Below are 18,873 nucleotides of genomic sequence, written 5' to 3'. Positions count from 1 at the left end.
CCAATCATAGCTAGCATCCTCACATTAGAAATGCATTTCCTGATTTTGGGTTGCCAGATGTTGCTGATCTTCTGCTCCCAGAATCATCAGCCAGCATGGCAATGGTCAGGAATTTTAGGAGTTGAAGTCCAACAAGGTCATGGAATCCAAAGTTGTGTGTACTGACCTAGAACTCCTCATCACTTGAAGAAATGGATGGTTCTCACCATGCTTATTATAATGACCTCACAAAACTGGAAATTTGGACTTAAGCTTCGGATTTAGTTTCAGTATGTGTGCCTTTCCGTTTAAGGATCTGTACTGAATTCTTCCTTTAGCAAAATTACCGTATTTTTCGCTCCATATGATGCACCTTTCCATAAGACGCACCAATTTTTTAGGAGAAGAAAACAGGAAAATATAATCTGTTTTCTTCGCTCCATAAGACGCACAGACTTTCCACCCCCGTTTTGTGGGGGGAAAGTGTGTCTTATGGTGCGAAAAATACGGTAGATAAAATTGGAAGCCAAGGCAATTATATATAAGAATAAGATTATGGCAAACTTACCATCAATGGGGTGGATGATACTTAAGAAGAACCAGGAAATATCTATAAAATGGTTTGGGTCCAGGCTATCTGAAGGATTATATCAGCCCACATGTGCCTACTTGGCTTTAAATATCTTCTGGGGAGGCCCTTCTCTTGGTTTCACTACATTCCCAATCTTGTTTGGTGAGGACACAAGAGAGGGTTTGGAATGCACTGCTCTGAGAAGCCAGGTTGTCCCCTTCCCTCTTGTCCCTCTGTGATCAAGCAAATACCTTCGTTTTCAGGCAGGCTTTAATCCAATAAATGAGGGTCTAGGTCAGGGGTCTCCAAAGTATGGCCCATGGGCCACATCCAGCCCACTTTGCCTTTTTATCTGGCCCCTGCGTGTCCGTGGGCAGGCGGGAGTGTATTTCTGCAGGCAGGCAGGCATGCGTGCACGCAGAAGTGTTGGTGTACAGGAAGGTGTGCATGCATCTGTGTTTACGCGCCCTTGAAAATCTGGAAAATATACTATGTGGCCCTTATGGTGAAAAGTTTGTCTAGGGAACTCTGTATTTATGTAATTTAAATATTTTAAAATGTTTTTAATCTTGGTTTTAATCTTGATCAATGCTTAATTGTGTATTTTATATCTGTTATTGTACAGTTTTAACTGTTGTAAGATGCCTTCGGCATCTTCCTTCTGGAAGGAAAGGTGGCATATGAATGAATGAATGAATGAATGAATGAATGAATGAATGATCATATTTTTTCAAAAAGAAAAATTACAAATGAATCAGCTCAGAGACTTGCAAATTAAATACCTTGTTTTGGATTCAAAGTCACTGTTGCACCACTGCACCGTATAAAAGAAAAGTGCAACTAAATCCATATATGATGCTCTACTTGTGCATCCATTTGTACAAACAGAAATCGGTTAGACATATTTCCGAGTACAGAAATGTGTTTATTCTTAAGTGGTTGCAAAGAAAAGCCAGCAGTCATATTTCTGCTGCTCCCAGTTCTTTGTCACCAGCTTTTTCTGCATAGGCTTTCTGAAATATTTCATAAAGAGATGGCTAAAGTCAGGAGTTGTGAAACCTTAACTCAGTCATTACTCTTTCATTCAATGATGTCAATAATATAATATAACATCTGTCCCTGAGTTCGCCAGCTCATGGCATAGGATTTCAGCATTCTCCTGAGCAAATGTGTTTACAAACTGTACACAGTGTTTTTCATTAAACCTTAAAGTCAATTAAGCTGTGAATTGGAACAATCATTCCTCCCTTGCAAAGTATTGATATGTGGGTTTTTTCCCCCCCTAGCTGCTTTAGGGCCTTTTCCACTACTCAAGGAAAGATTTATATTTGACACTTTCTTTCTGATTAAAATGAATTGGCACCACAATCCCAAATTCCTTTTCCCATCCCCACTCCACCAATCCAAGAAATTTTTACACAGTTCTAAACTGGTATCATCTTCCAAGGTACAGCGACAGCCTGAAGATCATATGAAAGCAAAACAGAAACAAGTTTTCATTGTTTTAATCACAGTATGTCAGCATATATTTTTATCCCTACCCACCCTCTTCATAGCCTCAAAGGAGCTCACTGTGCTCCCGTCTTTTTTTAACCTCACAACAAGCCCATCAAGTAGGATTTGAAACTTACTACACATTGCCTAGACAGGTGGTTACCACCTAACTAACAGATCTTAGGTTTGGGCAGGATACTTCCCTGAATATGTTGACAACGTGCAAAGAGCTGTTCTAAAAAAGCTAATTTTATGTTGGGTAAAAAACTTAAACCTGCCTTTGTAGATACATACGTTGAATGCTTCAACTGCAGAAAAAGACCAAATACAGTGGTACCTCGACTTATGAACTTAATCCATATTGGAACGGCATTCGTACGTCAAAATGTTCGTAAGTCAAGGCAAAATTTCCCATAGGAATGCATTGAAAACCATTTAATCCATTCAGGCTGTTTTTCATTCATAGATGTTCGTAGGTAGAGGCATTTGTTCCCATAGGAACTAATGCAAAGCTGGTTAATCCGTCCTCTACCACTAGGAGGAGAATTTTTTTTTTTTATTTTGACCTAAGATGAACTTAAGTAAAAAAAAAGGGCAGGAAAGTTTTTTTGTTCATAAGTCGAAGCTCCGTTCGCAAGTCGAAGCAAAATTTTGCGAACGGAGCCGTTCGTAACTCAAAATGTTCGTAAGTAGAGACATTCGTAAGTAGAGACATTGGTAAGTCAAGGTACCACTGTATGAAATGAATTGACTCCATAAAGGACACTGTAGCCTTGAGTTTACAACAGTTGAGCAGGACCATTGATGCTAAGAGGAATGGTGTGCAAGGAGATCACAGATGGTGAGCAAAGATATTAAGGGAGAGATTTTTGACAGGCAGCCCATTAAGTAAATGGCCTCCACATCATTAATAAAAACAAACATAACTATATGATAGCAGACTTCAGGAGCTAGAAAGTACTACCAATCTATTAAAATTAACTAAATATGTTTAGACCAAACGTGCTTTATTTTTCCTCCCTTTATTTGAAGTAAGCTGTAATCTTCCTAAGTTTGTGTACAATTTCGATATACATTTTAAACATCCTGTAATTTACCAACTAATTCTCTTCTAGTTACACAACTCAAATGATTAAAGTTCAGTAATAACTTATTCTTTCTGCCTCAGCACCTGCATTTCATTTGTTTATTTTTGTAGAATCATAAATCCGAGGGACCGTCAACGTGCCACAATATTAGTGTAATAATCAAAGTTAATTAGGCCCTCTCAATAAGCAACAAAGAAATTACAAAGATGTATTGAAGGTACTCTCACTACGTACTTTACAGATGAGATTGTACTGTGAACAGTTAGAAACGGGGAGTGATTAATAATATAATAAAGGCCTGTGAAGTAATTTGAAAGAAAGACAATGCGAGCTGTTCTTTATTGAGCTGATTCCCCGAAAGTCAACATTCACAGGCATTTGCTACCTGAGCATCTTAAAACCCAATTTAGACTTCAAAAAAGGCCCAATTCAACTTTTGCATGTCCCACATTTTGGCCCTATTCAGGCCCATCTCTTTTCATGCTTCACGTGGAACATGCAAAACATGCTTCCCTATATGAATAGAGAGACTGTGAGGTGCGTTACAGCTACGCTGTCTTCACTCCTTATCTACTCCTGTTTGCAAGGCAGGTCTGGAAAAGAGCTGCATTCGCAGTCAAGGGCATCCATTCAGAAGAGTTCCATGTGACTGAAAAATCCTGATAACCCAAGATTTCCTTGGTAGTTATGCCATGTTCCGGCTCTCAAATGAACTGAACAAAAATATGCACGCAAGCACTTCAGTCTGGTGCATGGAACTTTTGAAAACAGCATTTCGACAGTCCGATTGAAAACCGTACAGTAAGTGTTCAAGAGTTACTGATAAGATATATTAAATCCACACAATTAGAAACACATTATAAAGCAACACCAACACCTGTGTTGCCTTTTTCACTAAAACTGAAGTCATGAGGAGTCTCAAAAAAAAACGTTTTTCTTCTAGTATTCCAAATTTGGCATCTGTCTTTTATTTATCATTTTATTTTATTTTGTTCCAACATCCGCTCCTGCACAGAATAGCACTGATAACTATTATGGGTTCTTCCTGTTTGCACTCTATAGCAAGTTCTTTTTCATGCACCTGTGAAAAATCTGGATTTTATAACTTCTATGAATAGGGCTCTGTCTTCCCATTTTGTAAAGTGCCATTCACTCCAATAGCTAGCAAAGCTGAAGACATCAACTACCGCAGTCCAAAATATTCAAATAATAATGAAAGAGGCTATAGCTAAAGACAGCATAATTGCTTTTCCAGTCAATTTCTCCACAAGGTAAAACACAGGCCTAATGGACGTCTCCCAGTTCTCCTAGTTCACTGCCTGTAGTTAAGATTGCTACTATTGTACACTTAGAATAGCCAAAATTCTCACCCTTATGTTGGCCATGGCCATAAACACATTGTGACAGAAACATAGGCAGAATCAAGACTGTATAAGTCACATAATGAACTTTCTAAGATGGTGTGTGAAGAATTGTTTCCAAGTCTGTGGCTTCCTCCAAATGTGCCAGGGCCCTCTGGGGCCCCCGTTGAACATGGCTGATTTAGAAAGTCAACCAGGATCAAATTAAGCACCACGGCTGTATTGACCAAAATACCTTTCCACTTTTTTTGCAAATCTGTCCTATGACACAATTTTAAAAAATCTAGTGAGCAACCATCTTATTTCCAAATAGAATTTAGAATTGTAGAGTTGAAAGGAATGAGTTCAACCATCTACCAATGCAAGAAGCTGAAATCTTGGACTTTGCAAAGTTATGCTCGCATGAGTTCACATAGAGTTGCGCCCAGGCAATACACACATATGAAGGCACAATTTGTTGTGCAATGAACTGCAAAACTGACTGTACACTAACCATGCAAAATTGTGTCCTGGACCAGACCACCTCAGAGCAAATTTCGCAATGGCTTCCACAACTTCAAATTACTCAGGCATAGCTACCCAACAGGATTTTGACCATTATCAAGATTAAATGCAGTAAAGCAGCACATTCCCTTACCCATTCTTCCAAGATGCGCTGCACAGCCTCATTAGCTCTCACCATGTTTCTGCAGGCAAGGATGATATGTGCACCATGGAGTGCAAGGGACTTTGCTGTTTCAAAGCCTAAAACAAATAAACACATTGAGAAGAAATGGTAAGAAATGGGATTGAAATGTTCCCTAGTTACTGAAGTGGGCTATCCAGTGTGCTATAGTGGACAGAACAGGGGTCCCAACCTTTTTCAAGTTGTGACCCCTTTTACAATAGCCAAGTAACCCACAGCCCCTCTGCCACATTTGCATATAAAAGTACAATTATCCCTTCTCAGAAAGTAGAGGCTCCTTTCTCCTGTTTCTCACACATACTCATACATGCTAACTTTAATATCTGGCTCTGACAGATCAAGGAAGAACATATTTAACAAGGGCTACAACACCTTGACCTGCAGGCCCCCTCCCAAAACATTTTGTAACCCCCTCCCAGATGTCAGGAACCCCAGGTTGAGAAACACTGAGATACAGTGACAGACTGGAATTCAGGAGGCCTGGGTTCAAATCCCTACTCAGCCAAGGAAGCTCATGTGTATGTGTGTGCAACTGGCAATACACCCTCTAATTTTCAGCCCTGCTAGGCAGAGCTGTGCCTTTCTCACAGGGAGTTCCATCACAACTGGTACCAAAGGGACTGAAAATGATTGATGATCACAGTGCAGAGGAGGAGGAGAGCTGTGCGGAGGGAGGCAGAGTTGCACGCCTCGGAGAGAACCTTGTTAACTGGGAAAAGCACTCCTTAAACATCTCCCTTACCTTGAAAGCCCTACTACGGTCGCTCTAAGTCAGTTCCAACTTGACACAACAACAACCAAGTGACAGAAGAAACACATCAAGAGCCTCATGGCGCAGTGGTTAAAACGCTGTACTGCAAGCTAAAACTGTGCTCACGACCTGGGGTTCAAATCCCAGGTAGCCAGCTCAAGGTTGACTCAGGCTTCCATTCTTCCGAGGTCGGTAAAATGAGTACCCAGCTTGCTGGGGGGGGGGGGGCAATGTGTAGCCTGTATAATTAAAAATTGTAAACCGCCCGGAGAGTGCTTGTAGCACTATGGGGCGGTATATAAGTCCAATAAATAAATAAATAAATAAGAAGTACAATAAAAAACAACAACAACAGAAAGAATTAAGGACCAGGAGCAGGTCTTAGTAATATACAGGAAGACATACTTGCAACTTATCTTCTGACAAAGAAGTCAGAGGTTCATCAAGTTTAATGCTGCAGCTCATAGTTAGTTTGGATTTTATTCTTATTTTTTTTTAAACTTGGTTTTCAACATTTGTTAGCTACCTGGAACTCTGGTGGGAAAGTGGAGTGAACATCGTTTCTGTGAGTTCTTTAAAAAAAAAACATTGGTAGGAGCCTATGATTCAAGTACCAACAGTACTTCTCTACTATGCTTTAGCTATTGTTTAATGTTTTGCATGTATATTTATGCAACCCCAAATAATATTTCCAAAAATAAGAAACCAGGGTATAAACATGGAGACTAAATACTACCAAGGCAGAATAAATCTCTAGTGTGCTTTATTCTTAAGCAAAAGCAAAAAGCAAAGTGTGCTGCTTATATACTGTTCCACAGCATTCAAAACACTACTGTTACCTGGACAGTTTACAGTATAAATATGCAGGCTACACATTGCCTCCCCCCCCAACAAGCTGGGTACTCATTTTACCTCCCCCCTGAAGGATGGATGGCTGAGTCAAACCTGAGCAGGCTACATGAATCCGTTGGGATCAACAGGTTGAGTAAAATCTTGCTGCAGTACTTCAGCTTAAGCGCTGCGCTACAAGGATCCCAGTAAAAGCAGTGAAAAGTGTAAAGTCTGGGATTTTCTGCCACAAGACACAATGATGGCTGCCAGACTGGGTGGCTTCAAAGAGAACTGGATTAATTTACGCACATTAGAGCCTTCAGCAGCTATTAGTCCGGATGGTTATCTATCACGTCCAATATAAGAGGAATCAGCCCCTTTATTTTATTTCCTAGAAAACAAGAGATGGAGGGGACACGTGTCCTCACAAGATGCTGGTGAGATTTCCAAAGGCAAATGGTTGACTATTAGTTGAACCGAGCACTACAGTGGATGGACCTTAAATTAAACAAAACCCAGCGTTACAGAAGGTGAACTTTCTAAAGCTTTCCGTAAATGGGCCAATGAGTGATATTTCCCTAGGGAGGTGGAAAGATGAAGGGGAAAAATAGAAAAACATTGGAAGAATGTCCCAGGTAATGGGTGGAACATCACTGTCCACAGCAGCAGAAGCAGCTGCAGCTCACAAACATATTCTTGACATAAAATAGTACTAATAGAGAGGAGGAGATAATGCTGGCCTACAGAGCTAACTCTGTTATCCATCTGGCCTATAAAGTTCTTCAGTGAGCCTTCTGTGGACCCCACCTCCTCCTCCTTCTCCTCCTCCAGGTCCTGAACTTGTACTAAGCAAAAGGGAACTGACACCAGCTCTAGTCACTGCTTGATAAGAGTTGTAATTACAGGAGGGCAAAAGAGGATAGAGATTTGCATAAAATTTTCATGTGCTGACTTATGCGTACAGATACAGAATCACACATTACTATAGTAATGTAAAACAGAATTACAATACTCATCACCCTAGTGAGCATGATAACCAGGTGACTGCTATATATGTCTGCTTCTCCAGGTACTTACTGTGGTCTGACAGCTTCAGGCTGGTGGGTCGCTCTCCTTATCAGACTTGCAACTAGCCATTTTGGCACCTGGGGCCGCTGGCATTTTTCCTACCTACTGTGCCTTGAGGCACGTGATCAAACCCACCATGAAAAAGGAAGAAAAGTATGTGGTGTCCCCTCAAAAGGAATACACAGTTTATGCTTCCAAAAAAGGGGAAAGCTTATTAGCAGGGAGATGTTGTTTATTTTTCTAACACTCACTAGTACATTCAGCTCTAGATTCTGGCTCCCTGAGGCAATGCCCCACTTCTCCTCTCCATTGGAGGGGAAGAGAGACAAAGCTTTCAGTTTGTTTTTAATGGTTGCGAACTGACACAACACATCACGGATGCGTTGACAGGGATTTTTTTAAAAAAGCTCTTTTAGCAACTCTTAAAAAGAAATGCAAAGCTTCCTCTCACCTGTCCTCCAAAGGACAATGAAGTGGAAGCCTTCCATTTCTCAAGATAGTTAAGTGACTTTTCTATAGAGACTGCAAGACCCTTTGGTTCAATCCCACCATGCTGGAACTGACCCAAAATGGAGTGATCCTACCTGTACCTAGAAAAGAGTAGAAGCCAGAAAGGTGTGGGTAATAATGCTCTGTGGACAGGCTGCTTTGTGCTGGCACCTCTCTGGTGGCCTGGAAAAAAGCAAACCAGCCTATCCCCAAAGCACAATGAAGAGCAAGACAAATGCCCGTGTAGTCACACCCTCAGTAACAGTAACTAGATTTCTACGACCTCTCCGTACCTCTTAGTGGACAACAGTAGGCAAATGATAATACTGCATTTATGCCATAGCTTGAAGGGCTTTGCTTTAGGCATCTGATTGTGTTAAGGGAAGGCAGTGCCAAATTAGACGGAAGTTTGATCTAAATGAGACACAGGTAGGATATTTAGGATTGTTCCTGTTATTTTTGTCGCAAGCAAACACATACAAGTAGAATAATTTTATCCACTCTCTCACTATACTTTAACTTAATGACTTCCAACTAGACATGCTTAAATTGGTTCAAGAATACTCAACAGGACAATAATTAAAGTATATCAGCAGTAGAAAATTAAGTAGAAAATATGTGACTGTTTGCTTCAATTTTTATTTTAAGCTTGCTGCAGTATCTTTTTAAATGATGTTTACCGGAGGAAAAAAAATATGATTAAACATAGGCTGCTTCAGTTCTAGAAACACCCTGGGGCAAGAGAAATTTGGTTTACAACACAGGGTGTAACTTAGATTATGGAAACAACAGACAACACATAAATTTATACCACTCTCTGCAATTACATGCTTACAGTATTTAAATCTTAGCAATTTTCCTGCCTTTTTAAAGCCATTCATTGTACAAAGCCAACTTTAATTATCTGGGTAATTCATTACACACATATGAACCCAGTTTCAATGTACACAGAACATGCTTCCCCCTTTTTAATTCTATTCTGACTAAAAGTAACACAAGAAGCGGTGAGTTTTTTCAGCTCCTGAGCTGCTCCTTTTGTAGCAGGCCATATGTTTACTGTTTTAATAAAACAAGGATTGATATTTAATAGCCATCAGTATTTGTTTTAGAATTGGTTCCATTCTGTAATGCAAACAACTTGGAGTTGATGACTAACTTAACAAGCCAAGCACATGAACAATCAGTGCAATAATATCCAACAGAGTGTGTTTAAAAAGTTTCTTTGTTTTTTTTTTTAAAAAATAATTAATTAAAACTTAGAAATAGAGTTGAAAAGTCTGATTTGAACAACTGGCTTACCTTCCCAGGTATTCCCGAAAATGTTTCAAATAAGTTTCTTGAACAAACAAAACTATGAGATAGCAAGTAATTGCATAAAATGACAGAAGTCCTCTAACCCTAGATGTCTGTTATAATATCAGGAGCAGGAGGAAAAAAATTCAAGAACTGCCTTTCAGCTGTTTACTTTGCCATAAAATTTCCATCTGTGAAACACTTAAGGACAGGACTAGAAGGATGTGGGGTATGTGTATATAGGTGTCTGCATCCATTTGAAGCAGGAGGTCCATAATACTATTAAAAAGATACATTAATTGACGAACCAAATGCCATTCACTTGGACTTTTTGAGCAAATGTAATCAGATTGAGTTGGATTCCACAGAGGCACAACACATAATAAGAGACAAATTAAAAACCCCAGTGGCCTCTTAGCATGTTACGACTGCAAAGGAACCACTTTTAATTATTGCCAGCCTGCTGACCTTGCAATCTAAACTCTTAAATAAATACCTACACATTTTTATAAACAAAAATGCACAAGGAAGGTTGAATCAAGACCCACTCCTTATGTCTAATATGAGGACGAGGAGGAAAAAATGATATAGGAGGAAAAAGACGCAGGTCAGAGATGCAGGCATTTCCAGCCCACCATTATGGGACAATCAAACTGCCAGTAAAATTGTCTAGTGAAAATAAAGACATTTTTAAAACTGCATCACATCTCCCTATATCTAGATATTAACACTATAAAAAGGTCATTCATGGAGAAGAAAATATTAGATTTATACCAATACAGTATGGGGATAAGGACCTTGCCAAAGGCTACTAAATATTGACAGTAATGGTACTGTTGACGTTGAGGACACCAACAGGCCGTGTGTAAGAGTTGAGGATGAAGTGGTGTGTTGCACCCGAAACCTTTGCCATTGTCTTCGAAAGGAGGAGGGACAAAGGCTTATGCCCTTCTTTCCATCGAAGAAATAAGACAAGGGAGTTGCCTCCAGCATGAGTTTGCTACTTCTTCCAATGCGACGAGCAGCTCCTCAAATGTTAGTGTACCTTTGATCCAACTTGTGTAGTTACAATGAAAGCCTTTTGACAAAACAAGAGTGGGGATTTTTGTTAGAAGTTTGTGAAATACTGGATGAAATGTTTATCCCATTTATCTTCATGTAACAAAGTTACACCAGGGTAGGTTTGTGATTGTTACACCTAAGCAAAAAGTGTTGGGCAATTTGATTGCACAATTGGTCATCTGGTTCTCATTATGATCACAGCAGAGCATGGATCCGGAAGTGCTTCATGAATAGCACACAGAACAATGCAACAGGATTTCAGCCAATGGAATGAAAATCATATTTTTAAATCTATACGGGCACTGTATAGTAATAGCCATACCATAACTAGGACTAATGGTATCTAGTCAAAGATATGGATCTGAAGGGGAACAATACACACTATTCACGCTGGCACTTGAACCAGTAATTAATTTGTTACTTAGCATTCAAAAATTAGGAATATTTATATAAGCAAGTTAAGATGTTTATTAAAACTGTCCAATAATTTGTGATTTACTGTTTGCTAATTCAAAAGCATAAAATGTAAGCAATTTAAGGTTCCCTAGTAGGATTTACAATTTTTTCAAAAAATATTTTGTTATGGGACTCAGTATGGATGATCTAGAAGCAAATACAATTCATTATTTTGCAGAAATATTAGTAACAAGTAAAACTAGTTGTAGTCCAAGAACATTGGGGGACCCAAGGTTGGCTCTATACACTACACCTGTTCTTAGCCAGCAATTAAAGAGTTTCCACTAAATTTCCTGAACATTCATCACACCAGTGGGCTCTTCCACAGTGGTGATGTGCAATTGCCCGCAGGGAATGAGTGAATACAGTATTACGCCTTTTTCCTTCTGTCTGCATAACATAGCAATAGGATTTCCGCCTCTGACGTCAACTGTGCAACTTTGAATTTAATCAGCCACCCTGCAAGCCCCCTAGTTTTAACTCCTCCAAACTGACCATTTGATTTTATTGGGTACCATTATATAACAAATTCTAAACCCCTGAAGTCAACAGAGGAACTCATTAACTTGGATACAGGGAGCTAAAAAGTTATCTCCATTCAATGTTATATTTGTTAGAAAGTTTTACACACAAAGTGTTACAGAAAAATGTTCTAAATTCTTCCTTCTCACATGTAACTCCTCACATAAAACCCAAGTTCCTCTCCCCCCCACCAAGTATCAGCCAAAGATGGAGAATGCTGCCTCTATGTGTTCTGTTGTTATGTGCCATCTAGTGAACTGGAAGTGAGGTATTTAAGTAGTGGTTTAACCAGTTCCAGCTCCCTGTGAATTTTCATGACAGAACTGGGGGGGGGGGTTAAATCCAGGTGTCCTGAGTCTAGTTCTCTACTCTATCCACACCACACACTGAATACTCACCTGTGTTTTCCTCAGAGGTAGTATATTACTGTTATTTATACTACAATGAAGGTAAATCACATCAATACATATTTCAATTCTTGTGCACTTAGTACAGCCCAGAAGGTAAACAGACCTTGCAACAATATAAGGTACATATATGCACATGTGGTAGGACCACCCAAAAAAGTACTTAAATCTGGTTGTTATTTCTTGGTGAAATAGAGGAAATTATAAATAAAAAATGAATTGGTTTCCCCATTGTTGCACAATTTGACATCGTTAATGGAATGTAATTTATTAGTCTCTCCATGGAAAAGTCATACCAGCAAATTGATATTTGACTGCCAGATTCACATTTGCTGCAAAGTGAAATTAAAATTAATTACATTTAAAAAGCTAAATAAAAGATTAAAACTAGCTGCAATTTGCAGTTTGGTCTATTGCAGTTATGGAGAAATTGCTGCTACAAATGTTCATTGATCTTTTGATCATAAAAATTACAGAGAAACTAGGCATATGTACAAAAGACACAATAACAACTCATACAATTTATTCAGGATTTCATATTCTTTTATTAAGTATTATATTCAAGAAGAGTCTTCATTTACACACCCATTGCTATAAGTTCAGATTTAAGGGCGGACTGAATACAGCAAACAAAACTTTATTCTCTGCAGCCCAACCATGATTAAGTGAAGCAGAAGTATTCTGGAGTCAAACTTTCAGAATGATCTATACATGGAAAGGCTTCGGCTCTTTTCATTTTGTTATTATATTGTTTATCTTGTTCAAAGGGTTTGCAAAAAATAATGGAATATATATTGTAATCTGGCTAGAGAGCAGCCACTATGATGTCAGAGATCACGGACTGAGAATTATGGATTACTGAAGCTAAATTCAATTCTTAGTCCCAAACAGGATAGACTCATGGGATCAATGGGACTTAGATAAATGGTGGACTTCTTAGAAAAAAAATGCAAGCAAAGGCTGATTTAGGTAAAGGTTCCCCTTGACAATTTGTCCAGTCGTGTCTGACTCTAGAGGGTGGTGCTCATCTCCGTTTCCAACCCATAAAGCTTAGCATTTTGTCCAAAGACAATATTCTGTGGTCACGTGGCCAGCGCGACTAGACATGGAACGCCGTTAGCTTCCCACCATGGTGGTACCTATTTATCTACTCACATTTTTTGCATTTTGCATGCTTTCAAACTGCTAGGTTGGCAGAAGCTGGGACAAGCGGCAGGGGCTCACTCCGTCACGTGGATTCGATCTTACGACTGCAGGTCTTCTGACCTTGCAGCACAGAGGCTTCTGCGATTTAACCTGCAGTGCTACCATGTCCCTAAGGCTGATATTACAGAGGTGTATAAACTGGGCATGATACAGAAAGCAAGAAAGAAGTACAATAACTCATTCTCTCATAGTATTAAAATGCAGTTAGCTTATAAATTCTTATTCTACTTATACTTTATCTATATGCTACTAATAACCACAACTGAACATTTCCCTCCACTACTTGAATTTTTTAATGCAGAAAGGCAAGGAAAGTAGATAATACAAAGACTCGCTGTGCAGAACTTTTCTTCCAAATATGTCCTTGAAAACACCCTGTGCAAAGCTGAGATACTACCGTTTGGTATAATGCTCAACGGATTAGCAATTCTAAAATGTCTGCCTTCAAAATCTCATGAGGCCGGACTGACCTGAGGCTGACTAGTCCTCCTGCTTTTCCTCTTGTTGAATCTGTTCTAACCTGTCCCTCTAGGGACAATCCTGTTTAACAGCAGCAAGAAGCAAACATGACGGGCTTGCTCTCCTTAGCCAAGGATTGACCTAATTGGTTGCTAACAGAAAAACAAGAAAACAAATAGAGGTTTCAAATATAGTTAAGTTTCATAAAGTTCTTCCAAGACTGAACCACCCAAGCCTCTGTCTTCTCATCAAACCCTTAACGTTTTATACCATTCCATGTGAATTTAAGTTGAACAGAATCTCTCTGCAGAGATCTATCTTGCCGCCTTACGTTGGTTACTTGTGCGTTTCAAGGTGATGGTTCCAACTGAAAAAGCTCTAAACAGTTTGGGACATCACTACCTGAAAGAACGTCTGTTTCCAACAGGATCTACTCTTCCTATAAGAACATCTCAAGCAGGCCAGCTGACAATATTAACCCCAAGAGAAGCCCAGAAGGCGACAACGAGAAACGGGGCCTTCTCAGCGTTTGCCCCTCAGTTGTGGGAATGAACTCCCTCCTGCAATTCATCTGGCCACTTCACCGGTGACTTTTTAAAAGTCATTAAAAACTTCATTATTTAGGCAGGCATTCCATTATACCTGCGGATACAGCTGAACTTAATTAGCCTCATTGATCAGGTCTGCCATTTTAAAATTTATTTGTGCAAATTTATTTTAATTCTACTGGCTCCATCACTGGGAACTTTCAAAAGACTTCTAAAAAACATGGCTGTTTAGGCAGGCCTTCTCAGAGTTTAGAACATCTTAATATAGCGGGGCTTTCAACAACTACACCTTCAACCCTCTGACGTGCCTTTTACTGTATCATTTTATTTTTGTTACTGTTGCACTTTTTAAAAAGTTGTTAATTGGTTATTCTTTGTATTGCTGTTTTATAATGATGGAATTTGTAAACCGCCCAGAGTGACCTTAGTTGCCAAATGAGCAGTATAAAAAGCAAATAAATTAGTGAACAAATATTATTTGTATTTTATTATTTTTATTTTTTGTTCTGTTCAATTATATTTTAGTTATGTTGTTCGTGTCTGTTGTATACCACCCAGAGTAGCCTTCAGCCAAACGGGGAGTATAAAAATTAAACAAAATTGCCCATAATACATAAGGTTTTATTTTATATTAGTATACTTTTGATATATGCTGTTAAGTCAAAACCCTAATAAGGGTTTCAAGGTAAGTGAGGTATTTAATGAGTGGTTTTATCAGTTCCACTCTTCCAATGAGTTTTCAAGGGTGAGCAGGGATTTGAACCCAGGCCTCCTAAATCTTAGTCCATCACTGTGTCTCAAGCCACGTTAAAATATCCCTTTTGATCCTCTCCTTTCAGTTCTGGAGCTTTCCCCTCATCTTTTTATTTCAATAGGTTGTTGCTTGCTTTCTTGCTTTCCAATAAAAAAGATCAGTTGTGTTTTGTTTTGTTTTTTTACTTTAGTTTGTAATTGTACTCTTGGATTTTTGTTTTTTTTTAATGTTGCATATATAACCATGGGTCCCTTGTGGATAACTGGCAGTTTATAATGCAAGAATAAAATACACCTCAAAAAAAGGAGAATTTAAGCAGCCATTTGTAATATACCATGGGGCTGCCTTTCAGTAAGATGTTAAAAACTGTGCTCGCCATGCTTGAACCAGCAGGTGTACTTAAAGTACAGTAGTGCCTTGCTTAACGAGTGCACTGTTTAACGACGAATCCACATAGCAACGTGTTTTTTGCTATCGCTTTTGCGATCACATTGCGATGTTTTAGATAGGGAAAACATCGTTTTGCGATGATCGGTAAACGTTTTGCTTACCGATTATCGCATAACGATGTTTTAAAAACAGCTGATCAGTGGTTCCAAAATGACCGCTGGGGAAAAAATGGCCGCCCGCAACATTTTCACGCCCTGTCCTCGCTTACCGGGCAGCAAAAATGGCGGCCAGATGGAGGATTTCGCATATCGGTGAGTTTTTCCCCCATAGGAACGCATTAAATGTGTTTTAATGCGTTCCTATGGGTTTTTTTCCCCTGCATAGCCACAAATCCGGATAGCGACGATTTTTTTGGCACGGATTATCATCGCTATGCGGGGCACCACTGTACCTCTCTGAATCCCAGCCAATCTTATTGTTTTTTAAAATGGAAATGCTCATGAAACCTCCATTTTATGAACCAGGCCACATCTATTAAGTTCAACTTTTTTTTTCCTGTTCGGCACATAACGATATAAACCTTTCAATGTTGTACCGAACAAGACAAGACACATGACTGTATTCACCCACTGAAACTTCAATCTTTGTATGACACGGGATAGATCGTGTTTTCTGAAATAAAATACTTGAAAGTATTAAGACATTATTCTTATCTTCTCCTTTTCCTACCAGAAAATACTTATTCTTGCAACAATCTACAGTGCAAGGGTTTTTTTTATATACATATATATCCTGCATGTTCTCAATTTTAATGCTCCACCCTCAATAATCCACACTCCCCGTTTTTTATGAATACAAAGCAAGTTCTGTGGGGTGGCTTTTGTGAAAATGAAGTTTCGAGCGGAGGTCTATTTTCATGCCCACAGCAAAATAGAGCAGGAGGGGGGTACTAGCTATTCAGGCACTTCCTCTTCAGATGTGAAAATTACTGTACTGCTCCTCTGTGAGCAAGCTACTGCTGAACAGAGTACTAATTAAGCATTAAGGAAAAACAAAATTAGTTGCATGTTTTAAATCTCCTTTTGGCAAGTACAATAGTGCAATATTAATACAAGCAGTTTCATAAAATTAAAAAGACATATTTCATCTCAAGATGAAATTAAAAGACTGTTTTGTCAGCTAAAGTGTGCAGCATCTTTCAAGGAGTAGCCCATACATTTTTTTCAGAGTTTGGAAAGCAAATGTAACTTTGAAGGGGGGGGGGAATGAACAAAGAACACTTTCCTTAAATAATTTTCTATTTTTTGTTTTTTGTTACACACATTACAGTGATCAAACAGTCTTTTATTAGCATATGCTAACTCTCCACCCGTAAACAAGGGGTTTTTTGAGGGGAAAGGAGGGCTCAGGGTTGGTTTGTTTTTTTCTTTAAAGAGAGGTGGGGGAAATGCAAAGACACATCTACCATCTAACACTCAACAATATGGCTTTAGCTTCCTCCCCAAGAAAACTATGGGACTGTACTTCTATACATCACAATTGCTCTTTCCAGATAAACTCCAAAATTTCTTATTAACACCACACGGTTTGTGTTGTAGAAATACAGTGGTGCCTCGCTTAGCGAGTGCACCGTATAGCGATGTTTCCGTATAGCGATCCCTTTTTCGGGATCGCTATACGGAAACATACCCGATCTTCGCAATGGGAAAAACCCGCATTGCGAAGATCGGGTATTGTGGCGGCCATTTTGGAGCCGCCGAACAGCTGTTCGGCGGCTCCAAAATGGCCGCCGGAAGCCCGGAAATGGCTGCCAGCAGCCGTTTTCACGCCCTGCCCTCGCTTAGCGAGGGCGCGAAAATGGCTGCCGGCAAGGGGAATCCTCGCTGAACGGGTAACTAAGCAAGGTATTGGAACGCATTAAACTAAGTTTAATGCATTTCAATACGTTTTCCCTACCCGTTTAGCGACGATTCCGCATAGCGAGGGTTAATCCAGAACGGATTAACCTCGCTATGCGGGGCACCACTGTATAAGGTAAAGTAATTCCCCCAACGCCTGGAAATGGCAGGCCCTTGTCATTTTTCTCCCTGAGGAAAACAAACAGATGGCATCTCAACCACATATATCAAGTTACTTGATCAAATAAAGAAATAAGAAGAATAAGAAGAATAAACTAAGTGACTAGCTTACTGGAAGGACAGATCCTGAAGCTGAGGCTCCAATACTTTGGCCATCTCATGAGAAGAGTCCCTGGAAAAGACCCTGATGTTGGGAAAGTGTGAAGGCAAGAGGAGAAAGGGATGACAGAGGACGAGATGGACAGACAGTCATTGAAGCGACCAACATGGCTTTGACCCAACTCCGGGAGGCAGTGGAAGACAGGAGGGCCTGGTGTGCTCTGGTCCATGCGGTCATGAAGACTTAACGACTAAACAGCAACAACGAACTGTCTAGCTGGGGCCACCACTACCTTCTACTTAATGGTAGGGCTCAGCCTGCCCTCAAGTGTTATGGTATCATCATGTAAATCACAGCTCTTATTTCAGAGCCATAAGTTTACCTCCTGGATGCAACCAGTCTTACCACTCCAAAAGTACTTAGGGGTAGTCATGACAACTGTGCACTATTATGCTGATGACTATAAGAGAAAACGTATGAACTTCTTGAAGGGTTGTTGGCTAATAAACATGACATGTCAATCTACTCAAGATAAAGCATTTTATCCAATGCAACACCTTCTTCTATCCATTCACATAAATCGTTCAAGACAGCTCTACCAAAAAAGTGAAAAACATGGGGTCAACCTCCAGCAACCTGGTGTCCTCTAGGTGCTTGTGGGCTACAGCTTCCATGAGGCCTGTCCGATGCCTGCAAAACAGTCGAAGATTAACTGGCTGCAGAAGGCTCTCTTAAAAAAGGGTCAACTTACCATCAAAACAGAAGTAATCTTAGCCAGATCAGGTTTTCAGCAATTAGCTGGGAAATTAGATATGCACACATGTATGTGAACAGTTGTGGCACAGAAAACGGAATGAAAAGTCAACACAAGCACCATCTTAAATCAAACGCTTCCCATATAAAAGCAGGGACAGTGTTTTTTAAGCTGACCTGTCACTCCTGGGCGAAGAACTTAAACACCACTTCTAAAATTTGACTAAAAATCAGTGAGGGACAACGATTTCTATCTGACTGAACAGGTTTTCCTGATCAGTTAATCTAGTTTATCAGTTAGATCATGTTGCACCTTTAATCGTTACGTATTCTAGAACCCTATCCAGACATTGTTGTGAATACGCTCAGAGAAAAGCACCTAAACCAACATCACACCATCATCACATTTTTTACAGAACTGGGTCTGAAGACGGAATCATTTTGCTTACACAAACTAAATGTTCCTGGTATTTTTTTTTTCTACATGTGAGGGGTTTCTCTTTTTCAAACATGGGCTGTATCCTTGAA

General features: G+C 39.6%; 1 protein-coding gene across 5 annotated transcripts in view; it reads right to left on the bottom strand.

Annotated features, from left to right (window-relative positions):
• WWOX (WW domain containing oxidoreductase) overlaps nt 1-18,873 on the bottom strand; it is a 605,441-nt gene that overhangs the window by 568,379 nt on the left and 18,189 nt on the right. For all 5 annotated transcript variants that reach the window (XM_078380482.1, XM_072980597.2, XM_078380483.1 and 2 more), the window contains exon 5: nt 5,131-5,237. In XM_078380482.1, coding sequence (XP_078236608.1) covers nt 5,131-5,237 — 107 coding nt within the window. The remainder of the gene's footprint in view (nt 1-5,130; nt 5,238-18,873) is intronic.

The sequence above is a fragment of the Pogona vitticeps genome, chromosome 10, assembly GCF_051106095.1.
Source record: "Pogona vitticeps strain Pit_001003342236 chromosome 10, PviZW2.1, whole genome shotgun sequence".
Classification (NCBI taxonomy): domain Eukaryota; kingdom Metazoa; phylum Chordata; class Lepidosauria; order Squamata; family Agamidae; genus Pogona; species Pogona vitticeps.
This window is presented reverse-complemented; position numbering and strand designations above follow the sequence as displayed.